Here is a 17103-nt window from a genome sequence, read left to right on the forward strand (position 1 = left end):
GAGTGATTTTGAGAATGTTGGCAGTAAGACTGTGAAAATGACTCTATGCAACAATAAAATAAATGAATAAATTAAATACTTAGAATTTCTAATAACTCACTAGTTGACTTGGACTAGCTACCCATCCCAAATCGTGTCAAAAACTAAGCCATGGGGCTATTTAAGGCCTGTGTTTGATTTTATAAACATCCTCGATAAGAAGTTCTTTAAGAAATAATTTGCATGTGAACTATAAACCACCATCTCTCGTAAATCACCCCCCCAAATCCTGATAAACGATTAGTTGTCTGCATCACAAACTCTCTCGCTGTGGTGCAGTTGGAATTCAAGACCCCCCCCCCCCCCCCGGCCGCCGCCCGTGCCGATGATGTCATTCTGTTTCAACGGCGGTGTGGGCGGAGCTATGGTCGACTGTAACGGACAGCTCCTCCCTCCGAACCAATAGCGCTCGGGCACAAGAAACACCAGCAGCCCGTGTCCGCGATCTGTGGGAGGATCTAACGGCAGCGCTCCGCTTCTCCACGGCCAGCCACACAGTTGAACACACTGCGCCAAGCAAAAACGAAACCTTAATCACCGAAACTTCACTTTGATCGGAAGGTAAGACCCTTTCGAAAACCCTCCAATTTTGCGCTAGTTTTTATGGGCTGTTTGAACACGCAGAAACCTTTCCAGGTCTTATCACGCGCACGCCAGGGAGAAAAGTAGGTGTTGGCTTGAGAAAAGCGTATTTTAGGAAGATCAACAACTTGACGGTTTTCTTAGAAAGCGTGGGAAACGTACGCTAGTAGATTTTGATTGTGGCTCATTTGAATGGAAATCTGAAAGTTTTAATCACCACCTGTTTTTACGGATAGATTGAGGTGTTTGTTTTTGGCCGCGCATTAGATTTGTCATGGGAGTGTGAGGTGAGACAACACCCCTGTTGAACACCTCTCACCGCCTTGTTTTTAGGGCTATAAGTTCGTGGATCCATTCGGAGTGGTGAATGTTACATTGTAACCTGCTAATATGTGCGTTTATACAGATGACTGTTCAATTATGAAACTTGGACCCCACCTCGAAATATTCACAAGCAACTTTGAGCTCGTGTTGGTGAAGTCTCGGATTTCTCTATCGCTACAGTTTCGTGCGGGTTCACGTTAGACATTTGAGTGCGCTGCTGATATACTTTATTTATAATATATTTAGGACCGAAACAAACAGATTAGAGACATATTGTAGCCTACTGAAAGCGATATGTTTGTACGGTTGAGAACCTGTTAGACAGGAATCCATGTGTTTGTGTTTGAAGCAGTTTCTATAGGAAACCCCTACCCGTATTTGGGAAGGAAGAGGCCACATTTCAGCAGGAATTTCCGAGCTGCTCTTTCTAAATGATGACAGATTTTTTTCTGTGAACTGTCACTTTACTTAAGCCTAGAGAAATACATAAAAACATGCATACTGGCATATACAAAAGGAAAAATGAAAATGCTTTGATCGGCACACCTTACTGGTAGCATCTACAAACATGGGCTGCCTTCCTAAACAACGTTTTGGGGAAGCCCAACATAGGTTACTTTTGATTTTGAGATCCAGTAGGTCCGTTGAAAGTTCACGGCCCATCTCTGTTGTAGCTTAATGCCATTTTTTGACTTTCTCACAAATGTGTTTGTGATGTCCTTACACTGAGGTGGAGAATATCACTGCTCATTCTTTATGAGCCTGTCTCAGAGTGTCACCTCAGCAGTGCCAACAGGTGTGGGCTCAAAGACACAACACTGTGACTATACTGTAGATGTGCAGGTCGATATCTGGGCTATTTTTCAGTTCACTGTCCCAACATCATAGTGAGGCACACTGTATTGATTCAGAGGCAGGCCTAAATGCTGTAGTGGAGACTAGGCCACTCAAATATCATAAACAACATTCAGGATGCTTTATATACTTTATATACACATTTACTTTTTATACACCTAATTTAGTAAATCCTGTTTGATTCAGACTTCAATTTACAGAGAAAGAGAGACTGACCTGGCTATGAAATCAGTAACTATGGATGATTTTAATGAGATCACATAGGTCAGATGCAGTACGGCTGGATCCCCAAACACCACCATACTGAGAAGCAGGAGAATCAGTTTTAGAGTCGGAAATGGTTTAAATGCACAGATGGATGGTTGTCTAGACAAGCTTAAAGGGATAGTTCACCCTAAAATGAAAATTCTGTCTTAGGTTGTTTCCAGTCTGTATACATTTCTTTGTTCTGTTGAACACAAATAATGATATTTGAAATAATGTAAACAATTTTCAGTTCTTTTTCATCAGACATTACCATGGTAGAAAAAAGGAGATTTTTTTTGAAGAATTTAGGAAAACAAATAGTTTTGGGGCACCTTTGACTACCACTTCTACCTACTAGGGTAGTCAATGATGTTCCAGAACTGAAAATTGCTAACAATCTTCCAAATCTCTTTTTCTGTGTTCATCAAAGTCATTTATACAGGTATGAAATAACATGAGGGTGAGTAAATGATGACAGATCCCATTGATGTAATAAACCGACAGAACGCAAAAGCTATTGCTACCATTGCCTTTTCTCTCTAAAATGATTTTGAGTGACCATTAATAAACCATAAATGATGTTTTGATGTTGATTCTTTGATGCTCAACCCGTCATATTAGAACAAGGGTAAAAGAGTCAAGACTTTAATTAGGACTCCCTCTTTCTCTCATCTGCTGTCCTCTCTCTAGGAATGAGAACAAAGTAGAAGTAGGTCAGACACTTCTGCTGTTTTCATCCTTCTAGTTTAGAGAAATCTGTCTGTTTTGCTCTGTTAAGGCTAGGACTGTGGCATGTCATTTGGAGATGATTTGAGTTTTTTTTATAAAGCTTCACTAGGCTGAGAGTACAATAAACACCTACACAACCTGTACAGATGTAAAGAGCAAAGATGAGTCATCTTTACTTGTTCTTTAAGGACTTTCGAATTCATAATGTTATTCAACTTTGGGGAAACTTTGAGCTAGCAATGGTGTCTTAGACCGTTTCAGTAGCATGCTGAGTCAGCAGAGAACGAAAGTAGATTTATACACAGTTAAGAGAGACGAAAAGAGTTCACTTCTGTTGCTGGTAATGTAGGACTGTGACATGCTGGTTCAGTTTATGTGGTCGATGAAACTGAAGAAACATGCTGAATCAGAGATCACTGTGTTAGAAGGAGTGATCTCGTAAGTTTGCTTAGTAATATTTTCTGTAAGTTTGCTTAGTAATAAATTTAAGTTGCCACTTTTCACATTATTTTATGGTATACTTACAGAATTGGCTTTTAACAAAAATATTTTTATTTGTAGATTGATTGTGAAACGTAGTATCTGTGTTATTTGTCTAGAGCATTTCTTTATTGTAAACATGTATCGCAATTCATTTAACATCTCTACCGACTTGAATCGTCACATATTATAATGAATTTTCAACCGGTTCATGGCGAATCTCTAAAAAATTCCAGTAGTTTTTAGTATTTTACTTGAATTTCATTAAAAAGCTGAAATCAGATACAGATTCAGAATTGTTGTGCAATTGTTGTGCAACTTGTGCAAATGTATTTTTTATTTTGAACCTAGATACTGGGTATAATATTAATTTGTCATGAATATTTGTAGACAATGAAATGCTTGATATGAAATTGTGAAAAATAGGTCTTTATTAACTTAAACAAACAATAATGAGCACCAATATTTGAATATGAAATTATTGAAAAGTTCCCCTCCCAAGTTTGTTTGCTCACTGCATTCCAGTGATGAATGCCATATAAACAGTGGATATAATGCTGGATTTAGAGATTTGAAACTGACAGATGGCATGGTCGCAGCCAGACATGAACCACACGCGGTAAGTCAACTAAAGTCACATGTCTGTGTTTTGTTGGTAATCGGCGTGTTAATCGTATGCATAATGTAAACAACACAAACTTATAGTGAATCAATGCGATGATGTATTGTTGTGTGCTCATGCTATAGTTCCGTAAACCCCTCCCGCATGCCTCCAGGCGCTCTTATTTTTCCGAAAATAATCATACAGCTGTATCTGTTTTTTATCAATTTGATCAAACTAAATACTCTTCGAAGATACAAAGTATGCAATACCACTGTATACTGTAGGTATTCAGGGTTAATATGAAATTGGCAGAAATTGCGTTTGTTATTGCATATTTAAGAAAAGGAATTTTAAATGTTTAGGAAGTTAAATTTGCTATAATTTGTTTGTGTGTTTTGCTCCCCTCAGTGTCTGTTAAACTGAAAATGTTTCCTTTCTCAGTGTGATAAGGAAACATAACACCAGCGCGGCCCCAGGGTGCTCTTAAATTAGAGTTTAATCTTCTGTGCACTTCTCTGTTCTGCTGTGTGGAGAATCCGATCTGAGGATGCGCTGCAGAACCGTGAGGCAGTTGTGTGTGGTTTAGAGTGAGTTGTGTTTGCTGTTGATTGGCTATCACCCGCGGGGTCAATGAATCCTGTTAGAAAACTGTTGCCGTAGCAATCTGATGATCTTCAGCAAGTGTTGCTGTGATTGTGTTTAGGCAAGTGGTCTATCAGGTTCCTCATCTGGCGTTGCACAACAAACACACACACACATTGTGTCACATCTTGCACTGGTGAGACAACGGTCCACAAAACGTTTCCTCATCGATGGCTGTAGAATAGCTGTCTCTTATGGAATGTAATTAATGAGAGTTGTTTCTGGTAATTATTGATTATTTGGCTTACTGGAGTAGAGATTAAACATTGATTTCTTGTTGCTGATATACGGTAACTGTTATTTCTCACTAAATCTTGGATATCAATATGTCACTCGCGATTTTCTTAAAAACACTGGCAATAACAAATTTCTTTTTTATTTATTAAAAACAAGGTATGACTTGCATTAATAAAAAAAATTAAAGAAAGTTTAACACAATTTAAGGCCTAAATAATTCTCATTTAAAACTGTTAGTCCCATAGCTTGTTTTGCTATGCCTAAGGAAGTTTTTATTAATCATACATAATAAGAAATGAGTGAAGCATATTTTAATAGAAAATCTTACTTGTTACATTTTTTTAAATGTGGAAAAGCTATCTTTGCTGGTTATGAGAATGAGAAAAAAGCAAAGTACCGCAGCATGACAAGAGAATAAGAAGCTTTTAACTACAGAAATATGAAGTAATCTGTTCACCCATTAACCTGCATTTGAAAGGTACTGGTAGATGTGTTTCTTCACATGAAATCAAACACAATGTAAATATCTTTGTGTCTTTTAAAAATGTTACGGGGGATGAGAACATCAGTCATGGACACTTGGATACACAACAATTTCTTTATTTTATTATACATAAATATTCTGTAAAGAATTTTTTGTCATTTGAAAATCATCTAGTAAAGCATCCAATTGTTTTTATTATGTATTTGAATTTAGCTTTGTTTTGAGTAACAACATATAATGCACTCGGACAAATTAGGACGCATTACAGTAATGAGAATTTCAGCAGAAAAATGTCAGCAATATACTATATTATCAAACATAAAATAATTTATATGATGATCCATTTTGTGTTACCCAATTTTTTGTTTTATAATTAAAATCTTTACTGCCATGATGTTTCAGTGGTTTTGTGAGAATGACCCAATAAATGAATGTTTTGGATGCGTGTATAGTGTAGTTTATGATTGTTTTATGAGTTTTTGAGTGTTGGGTAATAACAATTGTTGAGACACAATATAGGGTGATTATGTGATTGTAGTTGGTGTATGCTAAATATTGATTTCTCTAATTGTTTAAACTATACTGTTAAAAATAATTGACATTGCCTTTATATACAATTCTATATAAAATAACGCTACCTACATTTGACATTTAAAGTTTAACTATGAAAAGAAGACACACACCACCTTTAACATAGAGAATAATTGGACTGTCACCAAATCTTCAAACAGAAGCATCAGGATAGCTTTTATTCCTGTCTCAGTAGCAAGCACTATCTACACAAACACACATTCTCAATGGTGTTATAGTTGCTGAAGCATTCTTAACCTGCCCAGCATGTGTCCAAATTAGGAACCCGAGAGCATTCCGCACAGTCTAATCACCTCTGCACAGCTTTTATCTACTGACCTCAGTGCAGTTTTTTGTCTTTTGTCTATTTTTAGGTAAGTGCCAAGGTTACGTTAGACTATACAGAGGATGTTCCAAGATCAGTATTAATAACTACCTAGTTTCCTTTAAGATTATGGTTTTTAATTACTAGAGCAGCAGTAAAAACAACCTTGTGTTAAATTAGCTATATGTGTTTACATGTTCTGTGAGTCATTGTTAGCCATTTTATTTGTCCTTTAATTGTATGTATGTATATTCAAAATCTTCCTGTTCAATGTCTTGAATGGGGATACTTCTCGTTTCAGTTATAAACAGTAGGGTGACATAAACAAGTGCATTAAAAATATATAAACTACATACATTTACTTTTGTAGTGGATGTTTATGTAAGCTCTTTTCTTTTGAACGAAAGGCTGAATAGATTAAATTTTTCGAGTTTTCGCCCATGAAGCTTTCCAAACATTTGTCACTTTTCAGCAACCAAACTTGGCTATGTGTTGCTTGCCAGACTGACAGTGGAAACCTTCTGTCTCTGTTTGGTGATTCAGACCAGCACCTAACAGAGAAACACAAGGTGAGATGCACCTTATCTAAAAGCGGTTCAACGTTTCAATCAAAAAGCAAGAAAGGGGAAGAAAAAGATAAGAAACTTGCAGACAAGAAATCTGTGGAGAAACTTTAACTGGCCAGGAATGAGGCTGACCTAACAGGATGGAAGATTTTGAGGAACGCTTTCAGGGGTTCTTATCCATATATTGCACTTAAACGGGGGGCTGTTGATTATGGTCCAAATTTTCATTGCAGCTTTAAAAGGCTCTACATGACTCCAGCCGATGAAAAAGGGTGTTGTCTAGGGAAATTATTTATCCAAGAAAACTAAAAGATTATACTTTTTAAATACACGGCTTCCACTGCCTTGGAGTGCCTCATGTTTGGCGCACATGATAAAAGCAGTTTGACTTTTCGCTGAACTTTTCCTTTAATGGCAATTTAGACGTAAGCAGACAAGGATGTATGTATGTGTCCACGACTTCATGTACTGTTATCACGTTGGAAGGGTCACACGTGAAAAGGTATACACAATGTCTAAACTGTATTTACTGTTAGTGCACATTGTGAGGAGTTTTTGCGAACAGAGCTTAGATGGAGGCAGAAAGATCCCCTTGATGCATTACTAATGCAAGGTTGCACATTTTGTTTGCTTGCTTTTTGACAACGACTTGTAAAAAATCTGATTTAATTTTAACATGTAAGGGAACAAAGTTAGCTAGCTGTCTCTATTAGCTAGCTGTCTATGCTTTCAAAGTTAACGCTACGTGAAAAATAACCTTGTATCCCAATTTCTAATTTGGGCATACGTGAGATGTTCTTAGACACATACACAAATCATATAATCCACATACCAACAAAAGACAGTTATTTTTATCTCAAATGTTATAAAGTGAAACGCAAGCATTTTTGATGATCGTTTCTGTTCAGTCCGCTAGTTTTATTGTGTTTAACTTCAGCTGTCGTTAGTGTTTTATTTTGGCAATGGCAGCAGGTTTGTGTTAAAATTTCAAACTGGAGACTGTATTCTGTCGATTGTGGTACTAAAAAACACAATAAGATGCAATTTTTAACTCCTTATGTAGCCGAATCCATGCTGGTTTTATTGGCCCCCTCCAGTTTTCCCTTTGTTTTGCCTCGAGCTAATGCCGTGACGTAAGCGTTTCACTTAAGCCTCAATTTGTTTTTGACAGAACAAATAAACACCCAGAGGGCTTATATGATGTGTGGGTGAGTCAATTATCATGAAATTTTATAGCGAGCTTCTCCTTGTCTTGTCAAATTCGATTAACTTTTGTCTGACATTTATTTTGGCTGATGTAAAACTGTCCAAGCTAGGTGAAATCATTAAAGCCAGTGGTGTAGACAAGGGTATACGCAGGTATACGGCGTATACCTACTTCTTTATCAGTCGGCATTGCGGTAACCCACTTGTGTAGTGGAGGGTATGCACAGGTATATGGGCGTGCCCGTGGTGTGGCTTACTGTGGGCGCGCTTGGCCGGCATCAGCAACTGTAAAATTCAGTCATGTAAACTATAAAACGCTGTCTCTTCATATAGCCTGTAGGCCAGGATTGAAGCCACGGTGGAACCCTGGCTACTTTATAACACCGAGGCGTTCATCCTTTGCTGGGCCGCTTTTACAATGGGGGCATAAATTAACAGCGTACCCACTTCTCCAGGCACCACTACACCACTAATTAAAGCTATACCTCACCCAAAAAGAAAGATTCCGTCACCATTTATTCACCCTCATGATGTAATTTACAACCCCTTTTACTTCCTGGAAATTTTGAGAGATGCAAATAATGTTTTGTTCTATATAATTGAAGTGAATGGGGACTGACACTGTCAATCTGTGACGCATTATACGCACATGATAAAAGCAGATTGGTTTTTGGCTGAACTTTCCCTTTAATGGCAATTTAGATGTAGTCAGACAAGGATAAGTGTGTATGTGTGCATGTGTGTATTTGTCTAAGGGTCCAAAGTCTCCATGGATCCCTTCGTAATCTCTACAGATCATTAATTGTGAGATTAGTTGTGAATTGATGGCCCTTATTTAATGAAGGCTTATAGCTAATTTACTCCTTCCAACCTGCTCTAGCTTGTTTTGATGCTTCAGTCAGAGTTCCTGATGAGAGTTTCATCTTTTGAAGTGTTCTTACTGAGTGATGTAGGTATATTTCTCTGATATAGTGCATTGAAAATCTATCTGAAGAAGTATAACTTTGTCAGTGTATGTATTACAGGTTTACAACTGGCAACATCAGTCCTTGGTAATCTATTGCAAAACTGCTGAAATTGGTCCACTTTTCCAAATTGATCCTGCCAGTCTATTTGGTGATAAGGGATGCTTATAGCTAGGGCTGGGCAAAAAAAAATGAAAAATTGATTAATTGCTTTCAAAAATGCTGTTGATTAGATATCCATTCCTAAAAGGCCTTGAATCATTTTCTTTCATATTTCCGGAAGCACTAAACATTCATTAACATGAATGTTATTGCTATTTGCTACTACTTTCCACTAGATCACTTAAGCAATAAGCCCATAGAAGCAGTGGGTTTCGTATCGTGCCACAATGCCCTTAGCTGTTAAATAATGCACTGTAGCCGACTACTTCACATGGCTTATTGCTTTTATAAAACTGTTGTTCCATTTGGCTAGCAAGGTTTCATAAAACAAAGTGAATAAAATGATGTTTAGGGCAAAAAATGCGGTCAGCCAGCTTAGAAATCGGCTCAGCCAATCAGAATCAAGGACCAGAACTGAACGTTTTATAATTTCCTTTTTACAACGGGTGGATGTTACAACAGGGAGCATATCGTTCATTTGTTGCTTATTTAACATTGCAGATGCAGGTGTGTCATTGAATTTTACATCACCTTCACATAAAAGGCAGCGGTTCATATGATTGCAGCCTTTCTTTACAGCTAATTTTGTGAAATTTAGTTTGTTATCCTGTTTTGTAAATGCAAAATAACCTGTTCTGTTTATGCGACGGTTCTCTTTCAATATACCCAAATGTGTTTCAAGTTTAACATACATGTTTAATTGTTTATAGCTCTTAATTTAATTTTTAAATTCACCATTGTAATCTGATGTTTACTGATCTTTTTTAGAAATATCTATATGATTTGTATTAAATCTACTGGGTTTTTCCTGGCTCAAAATTAGGCTGAGCTGATGCCATCCTGATCATGTGCATGCATACACTACGTTGTAAAATGTGCTTCATGGTACCATCAATTTGATTTGTTTTTGTATTATACAGTATGTTGTTTTAAGTGAACTTATACAGCACATTAAAAAAACGTCATTATCATTATCATTGTCATCAAATGTTTAAAACCCCTAAAATGCAAATATAACTTACAATTTTAATTTAAAGTAATTTAAGTTTTTATTTACTATTTTGAATTAACTTAAATATTTATATTATTTTAATTTAAGGCAATTTCTAATGCAAGATTTATCAATAAAGCCTAGTTTTTTCGTTTTTAATTGTCTTAAGTTTTAGTTGAAAATAATCCTTATTTTTATAATGTAGCTAAACAGGAACATAAGCTTCTAATTTATAAGGTTTTCATCTATACATTTTCATTTTAACAACCAAGAATATCTAGATTGGAGACCAGTGTAGTTTGGCTATTTTCTTATCTACACAGTTCACAACCAACAGCAGAATCTATACCCAGCCCTACTTATAGCTACATTGAGTTTATACTGTTCATTTACAGTCACGTTATCCAATGACTTGCATTAAAGGAACACACGTTATCAAATTGTGTGTCATCTGGAAATCGAACCCATGACTTTGCTGTTGCTAGCTCCATGCTCCACCGGTTGAGCTATAGGAACAGTAGTGGTCCGTCCTGTTGTGTCCCCACATATTATGATGTACTCATTTAACTTGGTCTGGCTTTAAAAAGGGATGACACACTGCAATACAGTGATGTGTGTAGGTACAAAAGCTGTAGACCAGTTGATGGAATCTGATCAGAAAGTGCCAGTCTGTCCTTGTTCTCCACTTGTAATTGAATCACGTAATGTTATAGCCATATGTAAAGAAGGACAGAAAAAGACGCAATGCCACAGAATGATTATATCGCTTGTCTGCATCCCCAGACAGCTTCCACTGCAGGCATCATATATTTGCATGGTACTCCGGTCACGCTCTGAGTTTTCACTTCACTTGTTACTTCCTGGATACGCACAGGAACCAAGCCAGTAGGCATCACATTTGGCACTGGATAATTTTTCTCATGTGCCCAACTGTTGTGTTCGATAACTAGAGAGTAAGTGGATGTGAACATTATAATGTCCCCTCCGTGAATATAAGAAGTCTAGTGGCAACAATAAAACTAGCAGTTTGAACTGATTCACTAAAATTAAACAAACTGTGTTTTTACTTATGAAGTTTCAATCACTAAACTACAACAAATCACATGCTAAACATTACAAAACACATTCACAACGTTTTGTTGCCATCATAAGAATTGTGGAAATATTGTGAATATTCGGGCAATATGTCCTAATACAGTCCTAATAGAGAGCCATCACTTCAAAGCTTCTCTGGCTCAAGGTCAATTAAAATCATTTGGAGTGTCAGCAGGACCAGCTCTCCTGGGCCCTGTTTAGTGAGCTATAGGTGTGCGTTTGTCATTTCTATGATGGGCTCGGAGAGGAAGGCTGTCATGATGGACTGGACTCAATTATCGTGTGATCCCTACTGGAAATCTTTAAAACGGAACCATTTTCCTGAATCCAATTTAAATCTCATTCATTTTCCATATCTGGGTTGTATCCAGCGATTATAGATTCTTATCAATCATAATAAAGCTGATTAAGTCGTACTGTTTCAATGCAGGTTCACTCCAGTGTTTGACATATTGATTCTAATCTAAATGTGTGTGTGTGGTACAGATATGCAGAAAGTAGTGTATTTTGTATAACCATCTGTCGAAATGCATGAAGAAATCATTCTGTTTGTGATTACAAGTCCTCTGAGCCAGTGTTGACTATATTTCGAGTGTTTTGTATAAGAGGCTACTGTAGGACTTAGGATGGCTGCAATCTCCACCAACTTCATGGAGGTAATGGTTTTTAGAGCCTGCTTGTGAACAGGAAGGGAGTTTTCGGGACAGGAAATGAGTTTCTTTTCTTCCTACCTCCAGGGGATGACGATACGTTCTGCACTGTGTAGTCAGACAGGGGACGGAATTCCCAGAAGCAAGAAGAGGTGGAAAATTCCCAGCATGCACCCTGTCAGATAATTGCTGAAAATATGGAGTATGATTTTAAATGAATTGTGTATACATCTTTCATATTACAGTTCATAAATACTTCTCATTGGATGGAAAATTAGTTCTCCTTAACAGTTTCCAAAAGCCAGTAGTGTTCAGAGCAGTACTGTATTGGTAATAAAGATTAATGCATGTGAAAAACTAGGCTGTCGTCACCAAGAACATATTTCTCTCTCCAGGGATGCACATCTAAGAATAGCGCTGACCTGCTTCACGTTTTCTCTTTCTGAATGTGTTCTTTTTTTCGAGCTTCACTTTTTGCGTGACATCTGAAGACCGATTCGGATGACTATTTTTTGTGGCCCTCTTACCCAATTGCCCAGACAGCATCGTATGAGAGACCTAATTAATGTGGCAGTATTGCGTTACTATATGATCAGATACTATGTTATGGCACTGACAGTGGTTCTCAGAGGTTTTTGTTGTATGGGTTCCCCCTTTGTGTTGGGTGTGTATCGCTGTGGGCCCCCCCCCTGATAAATAATACATATTTTAAGTTATGATCTTAAAAATTAGTTTTTTGGGTGAAATAAAATTCTAATAAATTCCACAATGCTCGAACATCCATTTTGTTGGTTGGTGGTCTTATTTTTCGGACATTTGATAATACAAAATTTATAAATTTATAATTTGTTTTTACCATAGCAATGGATATTGATTATAATTCATTAATCATCATGCATGTGATTTAAAAGTTACTTGTTGATACCTGTCATGTTGAAAAGGGGAATAAAAACATTGCCATGGTCCAAAAAGCATACTACTTTTAGTGCCCAGTTATAGATAATAAAACATGTTCTTTTTAAGTAAAGGTGAAGTAACCATATCTTTGCTGATTTATTACCATTAGTTTTACCCTGATTTGTAGGTAAAACTATGGTAAAACCATAGTAAATGTGTGGTTTCTATGTATTTACTCCAAATAAAACCCTAAAACTATGGTCACTGTTGTTAAACCTTGGTTGATTATTTTAAGGGATTCCTCTCATACATGAATTCTCTTCTGTTTATTGTCATAATGGTTTAAGCTCTATTAGTTAGTCAGGCTTACAATGTGTCTGCTTTCTTCGAGGTGGCTACTGCAAAGCCGCTTTGCTGTCCCATATGTGTGTGTCCTCTTTAAAAGGGGATAGCTGGTCAGATTGGCACTATTTTAAGAAAACTGTGGCAGTGTCTACTCTATCTTCCCCGCACTGACATTTTGAGGCCATCGCGTCCTTATTTCATTCTCCAAGTTGCGGGAAAAATAGGAAAAGGGTGGGAGAGGAAAGTTTTTGTTCCATACTTTCACACTTGCTGTTTTTGTCTGTATGGACATGACTTAGAAAATGCTCCCAAATATGGTTTAAAACAAAATATGCATTCTCATCCCAGAGTCATGCGCAGTTTTTAGGTCTCTTAAGTCCTTTTCACCATTTAGATTTTTGCCTAAAAACATTATTATATAAAAATTATTCTTGGAGTTTCTGCTTCAATACATTGTTGGCTGCCTTGTCTGTCACACCGCAGGGCTCATTTATGTGAAATAAACTGCTTTGTGAACGTGATTCTCACCTCTTCTTATGTTTGTGTCTTTCTCTCTCTAGTGATGGCAGCTATCCGTAAGAAGCTGGTGATTGTGGGAGATGGAGCCTGTGGGAAGACATGTCTGCTTATTGTGTTCAGTAAAGATCAGTTCCCTGAGGTCTATGTGCCCACAGTGTTTGAAAACTACATTGCTGACATCGAGGTGGATAGCAAACAGGTCAGTTGAGTTGTCTTTTTAAAGTTTATTTACCCAAATTTGTGGCCGCCTTGATCAGCTAAACTTTTTTGTTATTGTGAGAGCTGGTCTGCTGCTGTCATAGAGACACAGTCAAACAGGAAATTGTTGTTTGTTCCAGTGTCCCGTTTGGGATGGTCTCCCTGTCCTCTCATGCTCTGAAAGCAGCTAACAATATTGCAGTGTGGGTAAAAGATGGAGATGGTTTTTACGTCTTAAGTGGTCGAATCATGTCCAGAACAGTCCAGAATGCAGTTATGCCTATAAATAGCCTCAAGTTTATAAATTATGATTTATTTATGTCCACTGACTTTGACCACTCGGAGTCCAGAGAAATACTTTTGTCTGAAACAATACTGAACAATACCTCTCTCTATCTCAGGTGGAGCTGGCTCTATGGGACACAGCTGGTCAGGAAGACTATGACCGGTTGAGGCCATTGTCATATCCAGACACAGATGTTATTCTCATGTGCTTTTCTATAGACAGTCCAGATAGCTTGGGTATGTGAGAACTTTACACTACACACACACAGGTTCATCCTTGCATAACAGTCAATGAAAAATAGAATAAAATAGCAAAAGACTTTTAACGAAAAAAATAATAATGTTGTTTGGATGCTTTCATTTAAATTATGTTCTTGGCCCTCGCAGAAAATATTCCAGAGAAGTGGACACCAGAAGTAAAACATTTCTGTCCCAATGTTCCCATCATCCTGGTGGGCAATAAAAAGGACCTTCGGAACGATGAACACACACGCAGGGAACTGATAAAGATGAAACAGGTGTGGACAGTTTGTGTAGTTGTTAGGCACGGCAGATGACTTTAGTTGAATTATTCAAATTAAACTGTCTGTCAATATTTTATTTACTTAATTTTCTTTAAGTTTTGAATCCACTGGTTGTACATTTCCGTGCTACTACAATGAAGGACATTTCACGCTTCTCTCTGTATTTAAAGTTTTCTGAAGATGAAAAACCGACAATTTAAGTCCTTTTCAATTGTTGTGTATGGTATAGGTTTGGGTGAACTATTCCTTTAACAAACAGGACACTTGAGTCACTTCCTGTCTGAAAGCTAAAAATGAAGATGCAGCTGTTTCCTGTGGCGATACAACTGGCCCTTTGCATCATAATGAAGGGTGTCCGTGTACATTTAAAAGAGAAAGAGAGAGAGCAGCATTTTTTTGTATTTGAAGTGCAACTAGATTTTATTTTAAGTGCAACTACTTGTTTAGTAAAATAATTATAAATAACAATTTAAAAAGCATTGGTCAAGATCATTGTCCTTCTTTTTGACTGGTACCCATTAGTTTCATAATTCATTATATATTAGTGAAGAAATGGGAATATAATATTGGAATATACTGAAAGTTTAATGCAAAATATTAAAACATTTTCATATTGAACGCAATTGCTTCTGTTTATAAATATAATAAAAGCATAAATTCTTATGTATTGTTCTATATAATTTAATAGAAAGCAGTGTATTATTCCATGTATTTTCAAAAATATATATTAAAATATTTATTATATACAGTTAATATATTGGAAAATATATTTTCTTTGCTTATGGGAAAAAAATACCACATTTGATCATTTGATATACATTTAACAAACATAAATGTGATATTCTATCATTCTATTGGATTGCTTTAATTTTACACACAAGTAATGGGTTTGTAGAAATCTTTGGGTGCTATAGGTGTTAGGACACCATTTAAGGCTTATTATCATTGCAGACATTTGTTGCAGTGTTGTTATTGTCTAGGAATTCTCATTGAGCTGAATCCTTGATTTTATCTCTTCAGGAATGCAGGTCACATGACTGATTCAGATTGTATGATGACAGTCTCTGTACTGGTTATTATTTAAGAGAATAGCATGAAGTCTGTAGTACCTAGCTCAGCTTATAACGGTATTTTGTTCCCCTTTATGTGATTTTTTTATAAGATATTTTTTATAATGGCTTTGTAATCAACTTCTTCTTTGAATAAATGTCAGTACATTTAGTGTCAGTACAGGAGTGAAGTTTCTAATATAGAGTACTAGGTTTCCCAAACTTTTCCCACAGACTTGCAATCTTCCTTCAGTTCTTCAGTCTTGTTTACAGATTCTGACTGAAGCTCTGTGTGTGTTCATGTATGTTTTAGGAACCTGTAAAAGCTGAGGAGGGGCGTGACATGGCAAACAGGATCAGCGCTTTCGGATATCTGGAGTGTTCGGCAAAAACTAAGGATGGAGTGCGGGAGGTGTTTGAAATGGCCACCAGGGCGGCGCTGCAGGTTCGCAAGCGCAAGAAGAGGGGAGGCTGTCTGCTCATCTGAGCCACACGCTGAAACGCACACACCTCCATCCACCTTCCTACAAGTGACACACGACCCAAGGAGAAACCTTTATTCAGCCATCTGCCTCCTCGTACCGTTCACCACGTTTCTCGCAAGTAGGGTGTGGATGACAGAAAAAATATTTATAGAGAACCAAGTGTGTGTCAATACCTCTCCACCCTGCCATTTTATTGCTCTCTTTTTTCTTTTCACCAGCATATCTTTTTTCTTCTCAGCGAGAAAGACTGATTGATTAATTTTGTATTTGTACATAAATCTCCGTCTCTCTCTGTTCTGGTTTAGTAACTCTATACCTCTGTATATGATGCTCTGTGAACTACGTTAAAAATGTCTAATACATTTGGAACAAAAATAAGAATACATTTATCATTCATTTAAAGTGTCTGTGTTTGTAAAGGCTGATTTTGGGACTTCATCCAACAGGTGTTTCAATATGAGTTTAGTGGGCCTGTAGTAAATTTACACGAAGTGTTGACTGAATTAGTTCACTGTGTGTGTATGTGCTTGTGTTTCAAACACAAAATAATCATTTTGGCTCGGTCTCTGGTAGAGCTGCACGATTCTGAATAAATTGAGGATCCCGATTCTTTTGTTTCAAATAGAGATTCCGATTCTTTTACGATTCTGAATGATGACTAAAAGAAATACATAATTTAATAGGGGTTCTGACAAAAAATAGTTTATTTGGGTATGTAATATGTAGGACTTTGCATCAAAATTATTACATATTTCATGGTTAACCTACAGTAACTATGGTGAGAAATGTTTAACCACAACTTCCATAAGTAAACTAAAGTGTTTTTTCATTTGTTTACTTTGAATGCAAAAATGTAACTTACTTTAAAAAGTATAAATGCATTGAAGTAACTTGTATATGAAAATTTATCAGTAAAACAAATTCATAAGATGAAACTTATTTATTTTATACATTAGCCTGATATCTACAGACCGCTTGAAGGGATCTTTACAGAAAGACACTACTGATAATGAAAAGCTCTAATAGCGCAGTTTCTCTAATGGCGTTAA

General features: G+C 36.8%; 1 protein-coding gene across 1 annotated transcript; it reads left to right on the top strand.

Moving 5' to 3' along the window:
- The first annotated feature begins 440 nt into the window (after window positions 1–440).
- On the top strand, window positions 441–16661 carry rhocb (ras homolog family member Cb). The gene is made up of 5 exons (XM_056772664.1): window positions 441–600; window positions 13555–13712; window positions 14113–14233; window positions 14384–14514; window positions 15883–16661. Exons 2-5 carry the CDS (start codon window positions 13557–13559, stop codon window positions 16054–16056), a joined length of 582 nt encoding a protein of 193 aa, XP_056628642.1. The 5' UTR covers window positions 441–600; window positions 13555–13556; the 3' UTR covers window positions 16057–16661.
- The last annotated feature ends 442 nt before the right edge of the window (window positions 16662–17103 follow it).

Source organism: Triplophysa dalaica, chromosome 18 (assembly GCF_015846415.1).
Source record: "Triplophysa dalaica isolate WHDGS20190420 chromosome 18, ASM1584641v1, whole genome shotgun sequence".
Classification (NCBI taxonomy): domain Eukaryota; kingdom Metazoa; phylum Chordata; class Actinopteri; order Cypriniformes; family Nemacheilidae; genus Triplophysa; species Triplophysa dalaica.